The 24,943-nt window shown below is 42.0% G+C and overlaps 1 protein-coding gene across 18 annotated transcripts in view; it reads left to right on the forward strand.

Moving 5' to 3' along the window:
- GRIP1 (glutamate receptor interacting protein 1) overlaps positions 1–24,943 on the forward strand; it is a 674,728-nt gene that overhangs the window by 577,303 nt on the left and 72,482 nt on the right. For 10 of the 18 annotated variants that reach the window (XM_082740981.1, XM_082740983.1, XM_082740969.1 and 7 more), the window contains 5 exons: positions 547–716; positions 7,234–7,389; positions 8,099–8,251; positions 17,925–18,111; positions 18,693–18,838. In XM_082740981.1, the coding sequence (XP_082597107.1) occupies positions 547–716; positions 7,234–7,389; positions 8,099–8,251; positions 17,925–18,111; positions 18,693–18,838 (812 nt within the window). The remainder of the gene's footprint in view (positions 1–546; positions 717–7,233; positions 7,390–8,098; positions 8,252–17,924; positions 18,112–18,692; positions 18,839–24,943) is intronic. The other 8 variants (XM_082740971.1, XM_082740973.1, XM_082740976.1 and 5 more) reach the window with 2 other exon arrangements.

Below are 24,943 nucleotides of genomic sequence, written 5' to 3' on the forward strand. Positions count from 1 at the left end.
TTAAAGCAGTGGTGATTTGGCAGCTCCTGTGAGAGGTTCTGAGAAAGCATTAGCTGACACTCTCCCCACCCCCCAGTTATTCCCATTCACACATAAAATAGTTGTAAATGATCCCCTTCCATTTATGAGTCACATCCTGACATTCTGAGTATTTACCAGCTCGTATTTACAGATATAAAAACTAACAAAGGGAAAAAAAAAATCACAGGAAAGAAAAAAATAAAGCCAAGGGGGAAAATTGTCCTGTTCTTCTCTTCCCTCCCACTCACTTCCCTTCAACTTTGGGCACTGCCACCCCGAAATAATCTCTTCTTTTTTAAGAAGCACGAGAGAAAAACGTTTCCTTGAGTTTTTCTGTTATTTTCTACATTCCTATTCACACGCGAGGTACTTAACATTTGACAGATGGTGTTTCCTATAACACTCAAACTTTTCCTTTCCTAAGTCAATTGAAACTGTGTGAAACGTTAACTGTGAAGGACGGGAAAGTCATATTCCAAAGCGGAAGGCGCTTCCACTGAGTACGTGTCCTTTCCCTTTCCGTAGATGCGGTGCCCTGCACGTGGGAGACCACATCCTGTCTATCGACGGGACGAGCATGGAGTACTGTACATTAGCGGAAGCCACTCAGTTCCTGGCAAACACCACGGACCAGGTCAAGCTTGAGATTCTTCCCCATCATCAGACCCGCCTGGCCCTGAAGGGACCCGACCACGGTGAGAGGACCCGTCTAGATAATTCTCTTTATCTTCCCCTTATAGTTATTGCCTCTCCAGCAGAGTTCGAGGCGAGAGACAGGGAGTCTACTCCTGGCTTTATTTCTTTCAAAGCTGCAGATTATCTTTGTTGGCTTTTCTTCATCTTCCAGATCCTCCCCCCCGTAACCCAATCCCTGAGCCAAACGTAATTTATTTGAAACCTCAGAACTGAGGAAAGAAACAGGGCTTGAAACAGAATTTTCAGGCTTGTACTTTTTTTTTTTTTTTTTTTAAGCCTTTGTTGTGAATTGAATGTGGAGAGAAAGGAAATAATTGGACTTCCTGTTAGGCATATTGAATTTCCATTCTACTTGAAGGACAACAAAGGCAAATTGTAAAACTCTTATTATTTTTTTAATTTTTTATTTTTTATAAACATATATTTTTATCCCCAGGGGTACAGGTCTGTGAATCACCAGGTTTACACACTGCACAGCACTCACCAAAGCACATACCCTCCCCAATGTCCATAATCCCACCCCCTTCTCCCAAACCCCCTCCCCCCAGCAACCCTCAGTTTGTTTTGTGAGATTAAGAGTCACTTATGGTTTGTCTCCCTCCCAATCCCATCTTGTTTCATTGATTCTTCTCCTACCCACTTAAGCCCCCATGTCGCATCACCACTTCCTCATATCAGGGAAGGATGCGGAGAAAAGGGAACCCTCCTCCACTGTTGGTGGGAATGCAAGCTGGTGCAGCCACTCTGGAAAACAGCATGGAGGCTCCTCAAAATGTTGAAAATAGAACTGCCCTATGACCCAGCAATTGCACTATTGGGTATTTACCCTAAAGATAAAACTCTCACTTTTTAAAAAATAATTAGGAAGTGGGTATTAATGGCACACCCTTCAAATATTTGGAGAGGAAAAGAAACAAAAAACAGTCATGAGAAAGGTTTCTCTATATATTGTTTCTTTGCCAGAGTAGCTTTTTGGGATGGAGAACTAACTACCTCTGTGACCAAGGACCATTCCTGGGAGTATCAGAATATTTGACTCCATTTATCCAGTAACAGGTGCCAGCTGAGGGGACCCACATCTGTACTGCACAGACACTCACAGAAATGTGTGCTCAGTGTTTATATACCCACCCCTGAGGCATCTCTAAACAAAACCGGGCACAAGGTAAAGGACTTAGAACGCCAAATCACATGAAGAAAGTCCCTCTAGTGGAGTCCTTGTTCCAACTCCTTCTCCTTTTGCTTACACCAAGCGGCCTCCTTTTTTTATTCTTTGAAATCGATTCCTTGAAGCTTCAGGAGTGCTGTCAGGGGGCCCGGCTGGAGAAGAGCTTTCTTTTTTTTTTTTTCTTTTTCTTTTTCTTTCTTTCTTTTTTTTTTTTTTTTTTTTGTATTTTTAAAGAAAGAGAAGAACTTTCCCTGGAACTGAAATTTTGCTTGTGAGGATATCGTTTGTATCATGTGTCTCCCACCTTCTGAAACCCACTGCACTTTGGGGGATGAAAAAAAAAAAAAAGACAGACCAGATCATTTTCATACTGAATGAGTCAGCTGGATGCAACCTTTTTTAATTAAATGGAGCTTAGACAGCCCTGGAGCTAATGAAAATCTCTAGAAAAGCATTACCTTTATCAGATTTTAATTTGACACAATGGAGCAGAGAAGTTAGGGAAGGAATCTCTGCCTCCTTTGACTAGAAATGATAAGGGGTTCATGGGATTGTGCCCCCTTTCCGCTCAGGAGACCCCACAGGGCACACTGGCAGAGGGAAGAGATTTCTAAAACTAAGTTTCTTCTAAATTAGCCCAAAGTCGTCACCGGATCTGGACCGCGGAGGGTTCATGAACACACACAGTGTCATGCTTTCTCTGCGTGAGATTCATTTTGGTAAATTCCGCTGTCAAGAGAATCAGACTAGGGAACAGACCCTTGCAAAATGTCATTATCTTTAGCAGCCCCGTTTCCCCCTTTTTATTGGCCCTGTGTAGAAATCCTAAGTAGTCCAACTAGTTTCCAACGCATGAAATATTAAAAATTTTTACCTGTCAAGACAGTTTGAGAGGGTGCGTTCATATACTAAGAGACATGGAGATCAAGAACAAAAAAAAATTTTTTTTCACTGTGGAAAACCTGATGTCATTGTGATTTTTTTTGGAGGGGTGGAGGATGGGGGCTGGTAGTTGAAGTAACTCTAGCTTCCACTTCCGACCTTATCATCTACTTTGGCTGACAGTACCATCTTTCTTATCTAGCCTACAGGCATCTCCCTGCATTTTACATTAAAATCAGACTTGCCTTTCCAAGAGGACAAAAGTATTGGCTTCAAAACATAATTTAATCACAGTTAAGAAGGGGGGGGGGAAATACCTAAAGAATTGTATGTATTTTTATATATTCTCACATTTCTGAGGGTCTTTAATGTGGGAGAGTAGTTTTATATAGTTTTACCCTTTGTCCACAAGAAAGTTCAGCTTGTTTTTTTTTCAGGAATTCTGATGCCTGAACAGCATGTCTCTCATCCCAAAGTGGATGAAGGTACAGTTCCCAAATTTTGCTTCCCGACAAAGCATTCACTGCCACAGTTTTTTCAGAGAAATAAAGAAATGGGCCCATCAGCTAGGAATGAGAGTAACTGTGCCTTTTGCTGATAAATAGCACTAAAAATGCCAAGATGGAGTTATTGTTGAGTTTCTAGTAAGGTTAGAAATTGGTCCCACTGAGGGTCTTTGGGAGACATAATCCTGATTAAGGTTCGCAAGACTTTGGAAGAGAACACGGAAGCAGAGTGACACGGTTCAGTACATTCAGTGAGAACCTTCCATCTGTGAGCTCCAGCAGCAACCACGAAAGCCGCTGTTGCCTGTTAGATATTCTGGACAGGGCAGGAGGGTACAGCAAGAGAGGGGAGCAGAAAAAAGTCCCCTCCATGTCAGATACCTTGTAAAACTCCACGAATGATGCCATCATGGGAGATGTAAAGAGCATTTTATTTTTGACTTGCTACATATGTGTCTGTATCAAATCCAGGAACACCCACAGGAAGAGGCTGTGTGTGGTGGCTCCAGGCAGGGCCTCTTGAATCAGACTTGCAGACTTTATTCTGCCTCCACCCCTTGGGACCGTAAGCAAGCTCTCCCACTCTTCTATTCCTCAGTTTCTTTATCTGTAAGATGGGCGTAATAATAACAGCAGTGCCTACCTCCTAAGTGTATTGTGAGAATTATCTGAGACAATCCATGAAAAAGTATTTAGCACAATGCCTGGTATTTAGCAAGTGCTCAGTGAGAGTTGGCTGTTATTATGGGGACCATTAAATGGGAGAAGGTAAAGAAATGTTTTTTGCAAAATGTAACATATTATCTTGAAATTCCTGAAATGGTTGCCCCACAAGCAAGTGAGCATCAAGTACACCTCCATAAAACAGAGCAGATTTGGAGTGTATGTTCAAAAGAGGCAATAGCTGGTCTCCCTAACCCACATTTTTGTTGAACACCTTTTGGATTCATTATGCATGGCATACAATCTCGTGATTTCTCTTACATCATTTTTGCCCCTTAATATTTCATACATGTGAAGCTATAGTCATCAGGAAAAGCTCAAAGTCAAGATACAGGTTATTAACCTACACTTAATCTGTTTGTAACAATTGGCACAGGGCTGGGCACCTATAGTGGTCAATAATATCTTTCTTACGGATTTGTTAATTGGGTACTACAGTCACAAAAAAATGCCCAGTGATTTTCAAAGTCCTCCTTAAAGAACTGGATCAGAAAGTGAGTATAGGATTCTAACGCCCATTCTCTATGCTCTGCCTTCATTTGAAACACAGACAGTCCTGGGTAAGAAGTTCATTAGAGTGGCTGTTGCTGTGGATTAGCCAGACACAGCCATGATTGCATCTTTCTAAGAGATCTTCTTGCACTCTCCAAAATAGAATGAGGATGGGCAAAGAGAATCCGTTATGAACTTCCCCTGCCACACTCTTTATCACAAGGAAAATGCTGCTGCACTGTGGACGGATACACTCTGGCTCCTTCTTACTCACTTATGCATTCATTCATTCATCCGTCATTATGGACCAGGCAGTGTTCTAGCTGCTGCGTCTAGTGAGCCAGACAAGCCAAGTAAATTCTCATGGAATTTTAGTATAGAGACACAAACATTTAAAATATGTTAAATAAATAAAGCCATTTCAGGCTGCGATAAGTTCTGTGAAGACTAGAGAGTAGTAATGGGACAGCGTGGGGAAGGGCAGCAAGGTAGCCCCTTTGCGGAGACCTGCTTGATAAGAGGGAGCCGACTCTGCGGGCAACTGGGAGAAGAAGAGCACAGGCAAATGCCCTGTGGCAGGAAGCACCCTGGCTTGTTCTAAGAATAGCTGTAAGACCAACACAGTGGGGAGAGTGATAGGGAGAAAGCTGGAGAGATAAGTATGGGTCACATTCAATTCTCCTTGTAATTATAACCCACTGAAGCAGCTTAAATGGCAGGGACTTGTTTAAAAGATTACCCTGTCTTGGGGCGCCTGGGTGGCTCAGTTGGTTAATCGACTGCCTTCGGCTCAGGTCATGATCCTGGAGTCCTGGGATCGAGTCCCACATCAGGCTCCCAGCTCTATGGGGAGTCTGCCTCTCCCTCTGTCCTCCCCTCTCATGCTCTCTCACTGTGTCTCTCTCTCAAATAAATAAAATTAAAAAAAAAAAGATTACCCTGTCTTACAGATACTGGGAGAGACATATGTGGTAGATACATCGGGGAACCAAGTCTGCCAGTGTTGCAAGGGTCAGGGAGATAATGGCTTGAAGCTAGGATATGGACAGGGAGCTGGAACCCAAACTAGAAACAGGAGTGGAACAGAAGGAAAGGGCCAAGGGACACAGAGTTATAAAATTACAGTGCCTGTGCAAGTGCTCTGCAGATTCCTGAGATAGTCTCTAAACCTGAGTGTCCAGTGAGTGAAATTTGTTAAGTGAGAGATAACATCTTTTTCCTTTAAGAGAGACTTTATGTGTAGCCAAGTGGATGGCAAAGAGGCAGACTCAGTCTATGTAGCAAGAGCTTGTTTTCCTTGTGTGTACCAGCACCTTGCGGAGCACTATGTGCATAACTACCGCAATCGTCCTGCAGGGGAGATGCCTTCTCAATCTCCCCTTGACACGTGAGGAAACTGAGGCTTAGGGAGACTGAGTAACAGACCAGGGTCCTATAGAAAGGCTGGGCTGCAGCCAGGACTGAAAGCCGGGTGGGTTGCTGCCCGAGGTGCCCTTCCCCGCTGGTGCTTTGGTTCCATGAGCAGTCTCTTCCAGAAAGGCTTTCAGGTGGCCAGTGGTGCTGATTATCACAGGTGGCACAACTTCAGCCATTATCAGAATGAGCCATGTTCAAATACTTGTATTTGACCCTCTACATGAATAAATGTTAAATAATTCACACGTTAGGCATCTTTTACTTTACTTTAGAATCAGGACACTGAAAGGAGTTACGAGTTCATATGTTATTTTTAACTCTTTAAGATTGTTCAATGAAAAAAAATCTCATACCAGACCTAGTAACAAACATAACCTTGACCCTCCTTCAGAATGCTGGGTAGAAAATAAAATCTAAATAATGTCAAAATTAGAATAGAAACACAAATACATTTTCTTTTTCAATAAAGGAGACAGGAAAGTTTTGAAATAAGCTTTATTAAAACATTATGGCATTGATCACAGACCCATACCCCTGAAACAAATGATACATTATATGTTAATTTTTAAAAAGTTATGGCATCTTAAAATAGAAGAACATGTGAGCTCTTTTGAGAATTATTTCTTTCAAATGTAAACAAATTTTTTCAAAAATACAAAAAAGTTTAAAGTATATTGAGACTTATTTTCTCCGTATGAGGATACAAATAAGATTCTGATATTGATGATTGAGAATGGGTTTTGGAGGGGTTGTTTGTTGTTGTTGTTGTTTTAAGAAAAATCAAGTCCAAATGATGGATTGGAGTGTAATTACAATGTTGGAATAGGAAATTGTGATGTGTGGCTGGTAAACCACTCAAATCAGGAGCCAATGTGATTTATTGTTCCTTCTTTTCTTTTTGTCAAAACAAGCGCTACTAACTGTCCAAGATGTGCAAATCTTTAATTACTAGTCATGTGCCATAGATCTTTATGGGGTTGACTTTTAAGTGTTAAAAAAAATGTTTTTAATCTCTGCTGCAAAGCATAGGGGGAGATTAGAAATTGATTCAATAGTCACTTTAAAGGGAGAAAAAAATGGGCTGGGGAAAGACATGCATTATTCTTGGGAAGATGAAAGGCTTCCATCCCTGATGTTAATCATCTGTTTTGCTGACCACTGAGAAAGGGCAAAGGCAGTACATTTTTTTTCTTTTTTTGTAAGTAGCTTTCATTTTTTTGGTTACACTTTTTATTTGTACAATTCAGTTACTCTTTCTTTCTTTTTTTTTTTTTTTTTTTGGTTCTTTGTTTGTTTTTCTTATTTCTCATCATCACTTCATGTGGGCAGTGAAAATTCAGAGGAGCGACAGGCAACTTGCGTGGGATTCCTGGGCCGGCAACCACTGCAGCCTTCACACCTACCATCACCCTCATACGACCCACCCTGACCATTGCAGAGTGCCAGCCCTGACGGGCCCGAAAGCGCCTCCTTCCAACAGCCCTCGTAATGTTCCAGACTTTCTCCTCCTGCTCTTTTATTGAAATGATATTCTTCCTCTTTCCTCTTCCTCATCTAATTCATACCATATCTGGCTTCATGAGTGTTATGTGCTTTTTTTTTTTTTTTTTTTTTTTTTGTAGTAGCAAGTTTTTGTAGTAGCTTTTTTTTTTTTTTTTTTGTAAGGACTTAACCATTTCTGACATCTGAGTCTTTTTTTTTTTTTTCCTTCAGAAAGCATTTGTCATTAGGGAAGGATGTCACTGTTCAGAAGGCTTTAATATGTGGTCAGGAGATAACAGTTCCAAAGATTATGGAGACTACAATGTTCCCAGGGTTTCCTTGTGTGTTTGGCACCACTTGGGAAATTCATGTCAGAAAGTATCTATGAAAATGAGATGATGTACCTGATACTTGGAGTTGTCATTTATGGGGAATCTTGTTTTAATGCTTATTTGTGTGTGTCTAAAGCAGCGTTGATAGAGCGTCTCTGTGTTTCATTGTGCTCCCGAGGGTCGTGGCACTCCATCAAGTGGTTGTAGGCTCTGGGAACTCGGAGAGTCCGAAGGGCTGTCTCCCTGCCCTCCAAGACCTGCTGTCTGGTTGGGGTCCTTCCTGTGCATCCTCTGTCTTTGTGGATCGTTGCTGGTTGGCAAGGGTAGCAGGCTCCCAACCCCCTGCGAACGCTCTGTGCCAAGTGTCTACTCTCTTACAGCAGCTTTGGTGTCCTCCTTCTCTCCTACCTCCATGAGTGCATACAGCCTGAGTTCCCTGAACATGGGGACTTTACCTCGAAGCCTCTACTCTACTAGCCCTCGTGGAACCATGATGAGGAGGAGACTGAAAAAGAAAGACTTCAAAAGCTCACGTAAGTGAAATGGTAATCGTTGTCTCTGGCCTGGAGAAAGCGTGTGGGTGGCTTGGTGTCAGTGGCCAGCGTGGTTTACAGTGCCTAAATGATCACGTGGTTGCTAAGGAGCTCACAGCTCTCTGCCAGAGATCGGGGAAATGATATCTATTATCTCTATGATAAGCAACTGCGTGGAATACAATTTCAGACTGAATTAGTTCATACTGCCTCCGCCTACAACTTCGTCTCTTCAATTTTTTTTTTTCTTCCTCTTTTGAATTGAGAAGATAACCAAAGAGGTGATTTTTTTTTTTCCCTTGGATACTCCTTCCATTTTGGGTAGCTTTGGACATGAAACATTTGTTCTTAATTTCTTATTCATGCTAAAGCAATTTTTTGAAAACTATGTCCCCCTTCTGATAAATAGAAGAATCCCGTGCATTTGTTTAATAAGATTATAAATTTACTCAATTATCTTTCCAGCCAGATCTAATCATAGTCCAGAGAGGTGTGAGTGTCTCTTGTCCTATCTGTCCCCTTTGGGGGCTGCAATTATGATTCCTATAGAAAAGCTCCAAGACGATGGGCTCTCTCCCTGTGCTTACCATAGAAATAATATAAGGAACACCCTTACATTACCTAAATAGAATGAAACCCAGGTACTTCAAGGCTGGAAGTGAAGAGAGAATGTTCTTATGAGAAGGGATGTTCTATGAGAAGGGATGTCCGGACCTATTGTTTTCCAGAGATTCATCTTCACAAGTAGACCCACCAGGCCACCATCAGTGCAGGAGGCCAGCCATCACCCACACTAGGAAACCATCTCTTCCTGCTGTAGGAAGCTGACAGTTTCCTTACAAAGAAAACCATTGCAAAAGATAGGGTCACCACTGTGGTATATTCGTGATTTGGACTTACATATCCCTTCAAGAATAAGGGGCTTTGTCATCTTTAGTATAGGTACATGACAGTAAGTTTGAAATTGGGAAACTAGAAGGAAGATTGAGTTTGGTTAAAATGAGAATAAACAGCTTCTAGAGTCTCATATGTTTCTTAGCTGAAACCAAAGTAAACTATTCCCTCTTGGAAGAAACTAGTTGAGGGCAGTAGTGATGAGGACAGAGGCCCGTGTTCTCCTCCCAGCATCATTCCTTTAGGACCTTCAGCAAGTCACCTGAACTCCCTATGCCTTGGCTTCCGGAGCTATGAACTGTGGAGTAATTGTAGTGCTTACGTCATTGGGTCTCATATAATATATATATTCTCTCATATAATCTTCACAATTACCCAATGACGTAAGAATATATATATTCTCTCATATAATCTTCACTATATATATATATATATATAGTGAAGAATATATATATATATTCTTCCTACCAAAAGGGACATATGGGATAAGAAATACACTCCAGGCTATGTTGTGAATATATATATATATATATATATATATATATATATATATATAATATATGATTAAATATATATTATTCATATAATAATAAAATTATATGCTAAATTATATGCTAACTATATATACATATATGGATATACATATTATACACATGTGTATTATATATATAATTTTCACAATTATCCAATGAAATAAGTACTATAATTACAGATAGATAGATAGATAGACACTAGAACACCTGGTAAATAGTTAACATTATTTAACTTACCCATTTGTTAGCCATTTGAATAGTTTAAGTGTTAGTTATTATTCCTTGTATCTAAATTGTCATATGCAAAAAACTATTGGCAGTGTTCTCAAATTTAAGCATTTTTCACAGTGGTTACTTTAGCTAACTACATAGGTTTTGAGTCTTCTATATAAATTTTCAGGGTTGGTGGTGGATTTCTGTATATGCAATTTTTTTAGATATAATGCTTTCATGGGCAGCGTCCCTCACTGACAGCAACAGGCTCACAGCCCTCAGCAGGGAAGAGCAATTAAAGAAAATTCATTACTGTTTGTACTTCTGCTTCACTGGCTAAATATTTATTTGTGTTAGGTAAGACTCGCTGCATTAATTAAAAACATTAGTGGCTACAAATGAGTAATAACATGTTTGGCTATCTCGGGGTGACATTGACATTGCTTGAATTCTGTAGTAGGAAACAAAGCCAAAGCCAGGCTGTCCCTGACACTCAAAACCAACTCAGAAATTCTGTTTGGAACCAGAAAGTGATGCTCCAGCATAGGAGAAACAGAAATGGAAAGCTCAAGCGACTTGGGTTTGTGGTACACATTAGCCACCAAGTGTCTTTGACCATATGCCTACCAGAACGTTTCTGAATGTGTCTCAAGAGATCAGACATTTTGTATTGCAATCAAACAATAACATCCAACGCTTTTATTCTTACTCCAAAGAGACCTATAAAAATAATGATAGTACTCCGAAGTCAGAAAAAAAAAGAATGAAGTTTTTTGGATTTGGGGATTTTTTTGTCATTGTTGGTTTTTTTTTTTTTTTTTAAGATTTTATTTGGCAGAGAGAGAAATCACAAGTAGGCAGAGAGGCAGGCAGAGAGGGAGAGGGGAGAAAGCAGGCTCCCCGTGGAGCAGAGAGCCCGACACGGGGCTCGATCCCAGAACCCTGGGATCATGACCCGAGCCGAAGGCAGAGGCTTTAACCCACTGAGCCACCCAGGCGCCCCTCTGTTTTGTTTTGTTTTTTAGTTTCTCTTCTCCTCCCTCCCACTTTCTCTCTTTCTCTCTCTGTCTCTCTCTCCCTCTTCCTCTCCCTCTCCCTGTCTCTCCTTGCTTCTTGGTTATGGTCATATTAGATGTAGAGGTTTTCCCAAAGAACGGATAATAAAAGTTTGATTACTCTCTCACTATACCATGGTTTACTTCCACCACTTTATTTATGTCTTTATTCTATGCCGTTTGCTTCCCCTTTTCTAATACTTACGTTTCTATGGCAACCAGTCCATTTGTATGGACGGTGAATCATGGCAGAGTCACAACAAATATGATAAAAAGCTTCTACGCTGTATTGGTGATGAGGTGAGGCCAGAGCTTGCAAAACAGAAAAAAATCCCCACATATGTTTCTAGTAGAGAAGGGCATGCCAAGAAGAATTAAATTCTTCTCCCCTAAATATTAAAACATTCTGTCTCATTGACCAAAGGGGGACAATACAGGACGTCTGTAGCAACACGTGACAAGAATTAAAAGAAGAAAGTGCTGTGTTTGCTTCACAGGAAGAATGAGGAGTCTCCCAGGACTGGGCTGGGTGAAGTGTCACAAAACTCTGGGAGCGTCGCAGGGCCGTGTCACAGAGGGAACCCTCTTGTCACCTCTTTTGGAATCTTACTGACCTTTGGCCCCCAGTCTGGGCTGCTTGGAGGTCAGGGCCTTTTCCAGAACCCTATCATCCCCTCCGTGATGGCAGCATGACTGAGCGGCGGACCTGGTTCTTTCCCCCGGCTTCCCGCTCCTGCACACAGAGCCAGTGTAGACTCTGTCTGTTTGCAGTTTACCTGACCTGCAGCCAAGTGTGGAAGCTAGACCACGTCCCCAGAACAGTGTTTGCCTCTTGTGCCATCACCACTTACTAGCAGGGTGGCCAACACTGAAGAGAGCTAAAAGGAAGAGAATGAAGAAGCCAAACAACTTCTGTCCCTGCCACCGACCCCTGAGGAAAGGCCGGAAGGCAAAGGCAGCTAATGGTAAGCTTGTAGACGGGAGCGTGCAGGGAGCCCTCCAGGAGGTGGCTCCTGAGCTGCGCCCCGCCCCCCCACCCCCCCCCACCCCCCGCCACACACCACCAAGCCCACCCTCATTTGGAGAACGGAGCTGCTGGACACCGGAACCGGATCACGTGTGCTGGACCCAGAGCAGGCTGACTCCAATGGGGAACACTTCAGTGAGCTAGAGGTCGTGAGGTACGGACGGGATCGAATAGTGAGAAAAACCGTATATTAATAAATCTTTGCGACCCATGGCTCTGGATACCTTTAAATGCTTTTCGTAATGGACAGTCAACCTCACAGACTTCTAAGTGAAGAAAACATTCGGCAGATTTTTAAAACTTTAGAAGCTGACAAGTGATGGTCCCTTTTCCTCCTACTTATACTGAGACAAGACAGTTCTTGTCTTATCTGTGAACGGAACCCTCCAGGTGTGAACAGGAACAGGACAGAGCAGATGCGAAGCCTGAACGCAACCTTGCCGCACACTAATGAGCAAGTTGCATGTACATTACAGCAGCAACTTAGCCATTCCCTTCTTCACCTGTGAGTAGCAGTGGGCACTCTTCAGACCAGAGCCAGTACCTTTCCGGAGTATCTGCTACTGGGGGAGAATCCATCATAGAAATGTGTAAACTACAGGGTTATAATCACCTTTTTCTCTTGCTGTTTGGCCCCATTAATGAAGCAGGGTAATCAAGCTCATCCTTTTTTCCTCCAAGTAGTATGGTTTTTTTTTTTCTTCTGGCTCATCATCTTTAAATGTACAATTTATCTTTTTCATATCTGGTAATAATTTGCAAGACTTTAATACCTGTGAGTAATCAGTATGTACAATTTCAAGTGAAATTTTATTGTTTCAGAGAACAGATTTCAATATATCAAAGGACTTTCAGAGTTAATTATAAAAACCTAGATTATTTAATATAATACTATATTTATTAGATAAATTATAAATTTATATAATTATAGAACCAACGTTTAACATATTTTTAATCCTAAATTAAAGGCCCTAATAATTTGTATTACCTCGAATTTCCTCCTGATAAAGCTTACGAACTTAACGATGCCCACAGAGAGCACTTATTTCTATTTTCAAAACCTTCCAGAGATTTCAGTTTCTCAACTGTCTTCTCTAACCATTCCAAAAATGTAGCAAGTCTGTCCTTTGAGAAGGTCTTTACTGTATCCAGCCTAACCCTTCCTATTATGATTGACCTATTTCTTCTTAATTCTGTCTTAGTGGAAATGCCAATCAGCTGACTTAAGGGTTCAAACCTTTTAACTCCAATTAAGTAATCCAAAAATCTATACAAAACCGAGACCTCACATGGAAAAATATACATATTAATGTGAACCTATAGGAAAATTAACAGGAGTAAAGTATTCCTAATGAAGTACAAAAATCATCACCTGGAAGACAGAATAAAAGTAATCTGCCAGAGAGGTGACATTCTACTACTGTGTTCCTGCCTGCAATGGAAACAGACCGGGTACAAACCCAACTCTCCAGATCATTCCTGAGTACCTCTAGTCGTTGTCTGCCACCAACAATAAATGCATGATATGAAGGACAATCAAAGTACAGTTGACATCAACAAAGGCACACTAGAAAGTGTGATCTGAATTAATAAGGGATATCGCTTCTCGGCCTTTTGGCTGAGATCAAGTGTGAATTAATATGAGGTAGTCCCTGGGTCAGATCTGGGAATGATCTAGGCCACCAACTGTAAAAAGCTCAGAGTTGGAAGCTGACTTTACCCCCTACTTGCAAGCTACTTTAATCTCAACAGTACGAATTCTGTTGTGAGGACAATGATGGTGCTTTTTAAGAAGAAGGTGATTTTCCTTCCTCTGCCCAGACAAATGATCCATCTCACCATCCTCTGCCATGTCGGCTACAATGTTGGAATAAACCATATAGTAGAGATAATTGGGGTCCGAGGAACAACTTCTAGTTCCATAAGTCAGCAGAACCTGATGATTCCAAACTGAACTATTGATTCCCAAAAGGAAAATGTGGATGATGTCACAAGACCCAGTTTGTTCTTTGTTTATTTAGTGTTCTTTGAATGTTCCAGACATTGGGATTTCAAAAAGAAAGAGAGCTCTGTCCCAGTCTTTAGAGAACTTGGGGTCAAGTGGAGAGAAAGTCAGGCAAATAAAAACCTGATAAATACTGAAATAGGACCGTGCGTTTGAAGTGTGGATATGTGAAAAATGAGTACCTGGATAAGGCAGGGAAGGGGACATTGAAAACCCAGGGGAAGGGCTAAAGGGACAGAGGGATGAAAACAGGGCTGCAGGACATGGCACATGGAGGGAGCATCAAGGAGCACAAGACTGGATAGGCAGAAGAGCATGAACTTAGGAAGGGTCTCATGAGCTCTGCCAGCATTGAAGATGATGTTCTACAGGAAACAGAGAGGCATTGAAAGATTCTAAATTGGGCGATGACCTGCATATATGGGAAAAGCCACTCTGGCAACAATTTGGAGGCTGTTAGCATAAGACAAGAGGCAAGGACACAGGTTGTAAGTCTACAGTGAGCTATGTGAGCAATGGTGAAGATCTCCTTCAGAGAGTAGATGAACTGGGGGCCTCCTCATGAAAAGAAAGTTAATCTGGCAATAATATGCAGAAAGTGTTGTGCGCAGAAGAACCAGAAACATGCATGTTCAAATACTTTAAATAAAAGTAGTAAAAGCCGGAATTGAAGCATTAACGGTAAGAAGGGAAAAGAGGATTTGTAGAGGTTATATTTTAGTGGTCATCTTGAAAGGATTTACTAGTCGATTGAATTTGAGACAATGGGGATGTTGGAAGTCAAAGCCTACTTCGGGATTTCAAGCCTGGTGAACTAAAAGTATGATGGTCCTATTCATAGAAACAATAGCAGGAATGAGAAAGAGAAAATGATTAACTCAATTTCTAAAACTTTGAGTTTGAAGAGTCAGTGAGATATTCTTGTGGATGGGCTATCCAAGTCAGGAAATCCATCACTGGAGCCTGAGAGAAACCGGAGGGTTAGATTTGAGAAGATACACACAGAGGTCATATTACAGAAGTGTGACAAGTGAATGAGGGAAAGGAAAGGAGAGAAGGCTAAGAAGAGAACCAGGGGCAACTCTCTGCAGGGCAAAGGGACTTGGGAGGGGGTGGGAAAAGTCAGAAACAGAACAAAGCTTCACTGAAACCAAGAGAGTAATTTCAGAAAGAAAAGGGTGGTTCCCAAGGCCAGTTGCTGCAGGGTAGTTTGAAAGGATAAGGCCATTGATTTTGGCAATCAGGAAGTCATCAGTGAGAGTAGATTCTGTAAAGGGTGAAGGGAGAGGCCAAGTTTAAAGCAGTTTTGGAATCAGTACAAAACCTACAGGGAGAGTGAGCAGGAAAGTTGGAGTAAGTGAGGAAAGTTGGAGTAAGTGAGAAAAGTTTTTATGGCACAAAATCACAAGGAGAGGAAACAGATAATCTCAGAAAGGAGGAGCTGACCTTGAAAGGGAAGGAAGGATCCATCCTTCTGAAGCAGGAAGAAAAAGGAAGTGAGAGCAGATAATGATATAGAGAAATCGAGGTGGAAAAGAATGTTTTTAAGAAACTCTTGTCAATGAAAGAAATGAAGTAGGAGTAAAGTTTGGCCCTTGAAATGTTAGAAATGTTTGAGACAGATCCTATGAGAAATCAAATATTACATAACAGAAGATCCCAGGGCCCCACAGAGAATTGTGTGAATTCATAGTGACTTTCTCTAGCACCCTTCAGCAAACTAGTAAGAGCAGTGGACTTGAGCAGATATTATCAAAGAGTATAGTGTATTAGACTATAGAAAATGTCATGAGGTTTAAGCATCTCTGATACCAGCAGATGCCTCATTGAAGTGGTCACCAGGGGTCCAAGTGGATTATGGAGGGAAATGATGCTAGTAAAAGGCAATCGGTAAAGTGATAGCTTTCAAACTGGGTTCCCCAGATTCACACATGATGGATGGGGAAGCCTCCTCTAGGGTCTGCTATTCCTACTTCAGTACCTTCAGTAGCTGTTTTTATCTGGAATACAAAAGCATCCTTTACACACTTTCATTTGAAGTGGGGGGAGGAGTGAAAGCTATTGCTACCAAAACCATTTGAAAACCACTAGATTGGAAGACAAGTGAAAGGGAGTGGGGCTAGAAGTCATCAAGAAGAGAAAGTTAGGGCCTAAGGACTGGGAGAGATGGCTAATAAGGTTGCATGATCAATAGGGAGAGTTCCAATATGAAGATCCCAGAGCTCTCTCCAGTTTGAAGGATGCCCAGGGCTCTGCTTATGGAGAGCTGAAGTTGGGTAGGATTGCCAATAATCAGCACCGGGAGAGCTAAAGAACCATAAACATAGTGCATTACGTGTTGCCATCGTGTCAAAAATACTGAGGATATGGAAAAGCTGCAGATCAGAGGAGGCAAATTAAGAGTCAAGCCCTGATATCAGTGAAGAAATGGGAGAAAACAGGAAAAGTAGAAAAGTATGAGTTTAAAGGTGAGACAAAGGAGAACTAAGTACATAATATAGAACTTTAAAATAGAAGTGGCTTATGATAAAAACAAAAACAAAAACAACACCGGATGTGGGCAGCAAGAAGGGTTATGAGCTCTTCTTTCTCCTTGCCCCATGCAGGGAAAGCGAAAAGAAAATGGCTTCTGGTTGCCGCAAGTTTTGAGGTATATGGTGTCAGCTAGTTTCAATTACAGTAAAGAGGCCAAAGGATCTCTTTTGGAGGAAGGGACGGTCCAACATTGGACTGTTCAGAGAGCTTGCTCATAGAGAGTAAAGGAGGCAAGGGTCCCAGTGGGCAACGCTGATCGGCATTGAGGAGTGAAGTGGCCTTTCCATGACCCAAACTGGGGATAGGAACAAGACAGAGATGGGTACCTGGGGCTTAGATGAGTATCAAAAGAATGAATGCAATAAGAGATGACAAAGTAGGCTGGAGATGGCGCGAGATAGAATGAAGACCAAAGAGCTTAAACTGGGGGAAAGGAGAAATGTAAAGTTTCAACCGTTCCATCATGCCAACCCCATACTAGAATAAGGTTGATGACGAGCTCGTCCTCACCACACCAGGAGCCAGACTTTTTCTTCAAAGCTGAAGGTCAGATTGTTTATAAAAAACCTTAAAGCTTAGGCACCAATGGATAAAGGGAAAAACGTATTAGACCAGTTAGCTCAACTCTTTTTTCATAGGAAAGAAATTAATGCCTTCCCCCAAGGTTACACAGCTGGTTGCCTGCTGATGGAGCCAGGATCAAAAGCCAGATACCCAGTCCCAAAGCTGTCCTCTGCCTCCAGCTCCTGCAACTGTCCCTGGTACCAGGGCTGAGTATGTGGCTGAGTATGTAACACTCTGACTAAAATGTGATAGATACCAGGAGGTTCCTTTATCTAGTTCGGCTCTGATGAGATTTTTGTCCAGAAGACCAAAGTATCACCTCCGCCATTGCCAATGAGCTTTTTTTTTTCTTCAAAGACCTGATCTGGGGGGCGCCTGGGTGGCTCAATGGGTTAAAGCCTCTACCTTTGGCTCAGGTCATGATCCCAGGGTCCTGGGATCGAGCCCCGCATCAGGCTCTCTTCTCAGCAGGGAGCCTGCTTCCTCCTCTCTCTCTCTCTGCCTGCTTGTAATCTCTGTCTGTCAAACAAAATAAAAAAAATAAAATCTTAAAAAAAAACCAAAGACATGATCTGTGTCAGAAATGCTGTATTCTGGGATGCCTGGGTGGCTCAGTTGGTTAAGCATCCAACTCTTGATTTCAGCTCAGGCCATGATCTCAGGGTCTTGAGATCAAGCCCTGCATCCCACTCTGTGCTGGGCATGGAGCCTGCTTGAGATTCTCTCTCTCTCTTCCCCCTTCCTTTCTCTCTCTCTCTCTCTGTCTAATAATAAGAAAAGAAAGAAATGCTAGTATTCCTTGTGCTTGCCTCAACCCGAAGTCATTTTTTTGTGTTCGTTCCTCTAGTGTCATTAGCCTCCAGCACAGTGGGCTTGGCTGGGCAGGTCGTTCACACAGAAACCACAGAGGTTGTGCTGACAGCAGATCCTGTCACAGGATTTGGGATCCAGCTGCAGGGCAGTGTGTTTGCCACGGAGACGCTCTCTTCTCCACCTCTGATTTCCTATATTGAAGCTGACAGCCCAGCAGAGAGGTAAGACACTCTTTCACAGCATCTTTTTCTGTGCATTTCTTGTGCCGGCTATCTATGACTAGCTAATAAATTATGGAACAGTGCTCAATGCAGGAAATGCAAGATGTAATGAACTCTCTGTTCGACCAATCAAATTTTATGTTCTTGATAAGGTTTGAGAAGAATAATGAGCACAGATGCCTTTATCTGGCAGATTTTTGTCCATCAGGGACTGGTGTTCATCTTAACTAAAAGGGAAAGAACATCTCTGATGTTCAGACTTTATTATAATAATTTCTCTGCGGCGCGGGGACTGTACATTCACCATTACTGTATATTGGTCCAGATCCGATTATAAGAATACCACAGTGCTAAATTATGAATCACTTCTCTGGGATACATCGAGACTCCCTCACATTTGTAGCCGTCAAATGCAAGAGGGCAAGACCTTGCAGTTGTCCTCATATGATGCCCACAGCATTGAATAAACAAAACCAAATGGGTATGCTATTTCACAAGGATCAAACAAAATAGATTTGGCAACATCCACCTGATAATTACCTGCTCTGTCTACAACCTCTAACATGTGGTTCTAAATATAGATGTGGGGTGCTACAGATCGGAGACAGAGTGATGGCCATTAATGGGATTCCGACTGAAGACAGCACCTTTGAGGAAGCCAACCAGCTCCTCCGAGACTCTTCAATCACAAGCAAGGTCACACTGGAAATCGAGTTTGATGTCGCAGGTATGATCATATAATCGCAAGTCAGCTGCAGAATTGGCAGTGGACTGTGTGTGAATTATATGGATTATGTGGTAGAAGTGGAACTATTTTTTTATATACCAAACACGTTTTTGTTTAGGAGATTTGGGGTGTCATTTTGTATTGAGCATTGTTTTTGTACTATTCATTAAAGTGTCACCATAAGAACACTTGAAAATAAATGTGACAAAATGAATAAGTAATAGCTACTATACGGGTGATAAAAAAAATCACATAGCCTGTATTCTTCCAGATTTGTCCTTATATGCCAGAGAAGCCATATTCTTCTGTCACGCAGACTGAAAAACCTCTCTTTGACCCTTGCAAAGAATATATGAAAGTTTGGTAGTGAACAATGAAAATTCATTAGGTGGATTTATACAAGCACAGTTGGTAAATATTTGGTCTCTAGTGTTAAAAAGAAAACTGCAACAGACACTTGTTAAAAACAAGGAAGGCTTTCTTCAGGACTATTTCAAAAGAAATCAAGACCTGGATAGGGAAGAGAAATTGAATTTAAGTTCAAAAACTATAAGGACAGCTGGGAATGTAAGGCCACCAAGCCAGGGAAGGGTGAGGGAGTCATGGAATGGAAACTAACAGGAACTTACTTCGATATCGAGGGTGTGGAGATAAGGAATTTGACTCTCTACTCAAGGGTGGAGAGATTCTCAATAAACTGACTGAACAAGATTCTTACTAAAACGGGACTAAGCAGGCCATGGACTAGGCCAAAGACAAGGCCTGGTTGAGAAGAGGAGCCTGATGTAAGTTTGGTCAGGAAGGGAATCCTTGTCAGTAGCTAACAGGTGTGTGGGTTATAGAAGTGGGTGCCAATTTCTATTTAATAAAATTGTCTTCACACAGTGAAGAGCCAGTAATCTTTACCAATCACTAAAGATGTGCCTTTGGACATAGAGATTGCATTATCCCAACAAATACTTTCTGAGTGTTCACTGGGGGTCCACTGGAGATGAAACAGTAGACAAGGAGTGATAAAAAATCCCTTTCTTCGTGAAGCTTGTGGTAGTACAGAAAGTTGATTTTTAAGTTAACAAATATCAATGTAAGCAATAATAAGTGCTCTGAGGAAAATAAAGCAGAATGGGGAATTAGAGGATGACTGAGGGGAGCTATTTTCATGGGATGACTCTTGGAGGAAGTTATATTTGACCCGAGATTTGACTGTTGGAAAGGAGCCAGCTCTGTGGAAATATGGGAGCAGAGTACTCCAGGTAGAAGGAACAGCCAGTGTAAAAGACTTGAGCCAGAATAACGGCTCAAGTTTGGCTGGGTGGCTCTTACCGAGGTGCCTGGGTAGCTCAGTCAGTTAAGTGTCTGACTCTAGATTTCAGTTCAGGTCGTGATCTTATGGTCATGGGATCAAGACCCACATTGGGCTCCACACTAGTGGGGAATCAGCTTGAGATTCTCTCTCTCCCTCTGGCCCTCCCCCACTCACATGGGCGTGCATGCTCACACACACTCTCTCAAGTAAGTAAATGAGTCTTTAAAAAGGTGAGGAGGGACGCTTACTGTAGCATAAGGAAGTTGGGAATGGGGATTAGATTTGATGTTGGAGATGGGGCGAGAGAGATTAGAAGGGGCCAATTAATGCAGTGCCTTGGTATAAAGAATTTATATTCCAAGTGTAATGATATCATGGAGCGTTTTATGGACAGTAGTGGGCTATCCTGATGGATGTGTTAGAGATCCTGCTGAAATGAGACGGGACAATAACAGAAGCAGGAAACCTAGTTAGGAAGTTGCAGGGGTGGGATAGGTAAACAATGATGGCAGCTTGGACAAGGTGATGGAGCTAGAGATAGTGACAAAGAGTGAGATTTAGGACAGGGCTTGAAGCAGGGCTCACAGACCTCGCTTATGGAATGAATATGGAAGATGAGAGAAAGGGAAGATCATGGATGACTCCTGAGGTGGAAGGGTCAGTGATTGAGTAAATAGTGATGACTTTAAGGAGAGGAAGACTTGAAGAATGGAAATTTGAGGATGACAACAAATTGTATTTTAGACCTGAATTGGTAAATCCACTGCTAATTCTAGGGGGGGAAAGTACAAGCAGATCCTTTCCTGAATTCAAAAGCAATTGTCGAGCACCAGTCTCTAAATGCTAGGCACTGTGTTACCTTCAAATCATTTAAAGGGAAAATATAAAGGATTAATATCCTCCAAGTGCTCAGAATCAATTAGACAAGAGCAAGAACTGTTGCAAGATAAGAACAGACTTATTGAGTGTGTGTTGCCACTGGAATGTAAAAGGATGGGCCCAGGGGACCTCCAACAATCCCTCCTGTAGCCTAGGATGGGAGGGGGTGTCTGGGCCAGAGAGCAGCCCTGAGGGGGGACCACCTGTCAGTGATTGATAAAGTCTTTGGAATACAGGCCAGCACTAAGGAACGAGTGACAGGAAGGAGGGGATTCTGCCTGAGAAATTAAACTAAAATTGAAAGAGGAAGGATGCTAGCAAAGGAGATAATGAAGATGCAGTCTGAGAAGTGGAAGGAGAACCAGAAAAGGTAGCATTTTGGAAGCCAAAGCAAGAATTTCAAGGTCATGGTCAAGAGCATAAAGGTGTTTCAGAGAATTCAAGTAGTATAAGGCAGGAAGGGTCCACTGTATGTGGCAATTAGGAAAAAGCACATTGCAGAGTAGTTTCAGGGAACTGAGGTGCCCAAGTCAGACTAGTAAACTGAGGGGTTTGGAAAGGGTAGAGAACTACAGACAAGCTATGCTTGCTTTCTGCCAAGGAGCTGGGTTTTGGAACAGAGTATGGCCAGACAAATGCAGTGAATGGATAAAAAAAGATGGAGGCCACTGTGGACTTCTCTTTTTAGAACTGCTCCAGCATTTCATTACATACTAGACACTCCTTTATACCGCCTAATCCTCCACCCAGTGGTTCTCATCAAAATCAGTTTTGCCCTAGGGAACATGTGGCAATGTTAGGAAGTGTAGCTGTGGATGAAAAAAGATGGGATAAACAATAGAGGGGGCTTCAGGGTCCGGAGGGGAGGTATTTTGTTTTGTTGCTACTGGAGAGATCTGAACATGTTTGCGGCCTAAAGTAAATGAAGGCGAAAAAAGATAACTGATGAGTATGGGTCCCCTTGTGGGTCTCATCCCCTAAAGGGATGAGAGGAGAAGTTATCTAGAACATAGGTAGGCCTAAGACAGAAGGTTGGCAGCTGCCTCTTGTGAGTTTAAAGAGAAGGATATGAAAATATAAGTACATTTTTATCTGTGTTTAGGGTTTTATATAAGAACTGTCAATGGAAGGTAAAAAGATCAGCATCTTGGGGAGTTGAAGAGAGTGATAGTTTAGAATACCTAATGGGGAAATGAGTGAGAAAGCTAGCCAGACTCCTGTAAAGGAATTTTCAAGCTGCGCAGTGGACCAGGCAGAGTCCAGAAGCTCCAAGTGGATAGCCCTGTCAACCTGTATGGTCAAGTAGTTCTTGGTCAGGTGACCTTAGCTACTGAGGAATACCAGTAGAGGTGGTGGGCAGTTAGACTGAGCCAGAGATGGAGATTTCTGAAGAAGGTACAATAGGAAGAAAACTAAAGTCACAGTGGGTCAAATTGTTCCAGGAAGAGCACATGAATAAATATGGTGACAACCTCAGAAATCACGATAATATTTATCAAATGCTTGCTCTATAACATGTCACTCCTCTAAGCACTGTGTATTAGCTCACTTATAACAGCAGTGGAGGTTACTATGATTACTGAGGTTACTATGATTACTATGAAAACTGAGGCCCACATAGTCACTGGTAGGGCTGGGATTTTCACCCAGGCATTCTGGCTCCAAAGGCCATGCTCTAACCACTGGACACAGGTTGCAGAGGGGAAGTCAATAATGGAGCCACATGATAGACTGGGAAGAAAGGAAGGACTGAAGAATCTAGGAGTATTCTGGAAGAGAAATGGGCTTACCAAGAGAAAGTTGAGAAGGGAGCCAATGGCAGGAGACTGAGTCAAAGTGGCATATTAGAGCTTAGGATTTCAGAGGTCAAGAAAGGCTCAGGGTAGCAGGCTGCTGAACTGATATAGCGTGGAGGTGAATATTAGTCAACCAGAGGTCTGAGAATTGGAAATGCAGTGTAACAGAAAGACCTTGCATACCGTGGAATCTCCCACAAGGAGGGCGAGACTTGGAATGAGGAAAGGAATATGAGCTAGCTGCTCTTGACACGGCAGATGCAATCCTATCAAAGGATCTCTGCAGTTTCCCCCACCTGTAGCTCTTCCCCACTATGTTCAGGTGGTCTGCTCACTTCCTTCAGGTCTTTGCTCAAATATCACTTGTTCAGAGAATCATTCCCTCACCATCTATCACTTTGTCCCCTTTCTCAGATTTATGGTTCTTCTTAGCCTTTCTCATGCTCTGATGTTACATTGTGGATTTATTTATTGTCTTGTCTTCTCCAGCAGAAAAAAATCTATGCTGTCAGGGACTTTGTGCCTTCTGTTCATGAATGTATCCCAGGCCCTAGAATAGCGCTTGGAATGCAGGAGACTCTCAGCCAAGAGGCGGTGAATGAATGAATGAAGTACAGTTACCTCTCCTGAGGGACTGGAACCAGGAATTTCAGTTTGCATCCAGAACTGGTCCCATACCCACTATTTCTCTAGGGTTCCTGGTCTCTCCGTGCTGCATATTTCTGCATATCTGCTCTGTTTGTCTCTGCACAAGTTCTTTCTGACTTTTGAGTATACTTGATTGCCCCATCTTTGCCAAGACCATCCAGTTCAAATTTCTAATTCTTAGATTTGGTTCATCACAGCCAAGCAGGAATCTGGTAGATGGACCCTGTACGAATCAGTCAGATGGTGGTGAGGATATGGTTTTCAAAGGAGGCTGTCCGCAAGCCCCAGAATGTCCTCTACAAGCACACAACATTAGTGGTGAAGTGACTCTTCCGATCCAATACCTTCATTTATTTATAAATGGGGAAATTGAAGTTTGGGTGGGGAAACTAAAGGTCATACAACAAAGTGAATAGTAGATCCCAGATCTGTTGACTTGTATCTGTCTTTTTCATACCATGTTACACTGCCTCTTCAAAGAGATGTCAGTTTCCAGCATGAAAGAGCAGGGTTTCTGAACCTATGCTCTACTGTCATTGTTTGTCAAGGGGAGGTGGCTATCCTGCCCACTGTAGGAGGTTGGGTAGCATTTACTTGAAACATTCCCATTATGAATGGCCAGCACGATCTGACCTCTTCCATAAGCAGTCTCTAAGTATTTACTTGTGCTATAAATGCATTTTTGTTTTATGTATATCCTCAATATTTATTCATTGTTCAACCCATTCTTAATATATATGTATACTTTAATATTTGTTGATTAAATACTTTAATATCCTTGGTTTAGGCTCCTAAGAAATAGAAACTATGTCTAGTAAACTCACTTTATTCAGTACCAAACTTGCCTGAATAAGAGACAGGAAAAAAGGGACTTAAGGTCTTCTCCCCTGCCCTGGTTGTTCCATAATTCAGTCCATTTCAAATGGATGGAAATGATATAGACTAGGGCCAGAAAACAATCTGCTCCCATGCTATCATCCTCTCTTCCCTTGTTCATGGCTGATCTCACTAATTGATTTCAGTATCCTCCTGCTGAGCCCAGACACAACATCAGAATCTCCAAAAAAACACTCTAGCTAGTCATTACCAGTCTACTGGCATCTGTTGGAAACTGCTGGAATCAGAAAGAGGGTTTTTTTTAGCCATTTGAGAACTTGGAACATTGGTAGGAAATATCTGGGCATGAGCGATTTCAAGGCTGCCCTATCTTTCTGGATTCACTCCTCATTGTACAGGCGTGGGCTACCTATTTCTAAAATTCTTCCTCAAAAGTATATTTTACCCAGATATTTATTCCCAAGCTACTCATCTCAGAGATTAGCCACTTCTACTTTATAACTATTTTAAGTGATACAGAGAATGTTTAAAAAGCTTGACTGCGAGTACACTCTTGCCTAAATCTCTCTTTAAATGGGTACTACTGTACAAACAACACTGTGATGACATTTACGGAATTCTTTTTAAAGCTGGAATGAT

This window comes from Mustela nivalis, assembly GCF_964662115.1.
Source record: "Mustela nivalis genome assembly, chromosome: 7".
NCBI classification, from domain to species: Eukaryota; Metazoa; Chordata; class Mammalia; order Carnivora; family Mustelidae; genus Mustela; species Mustela nivalis.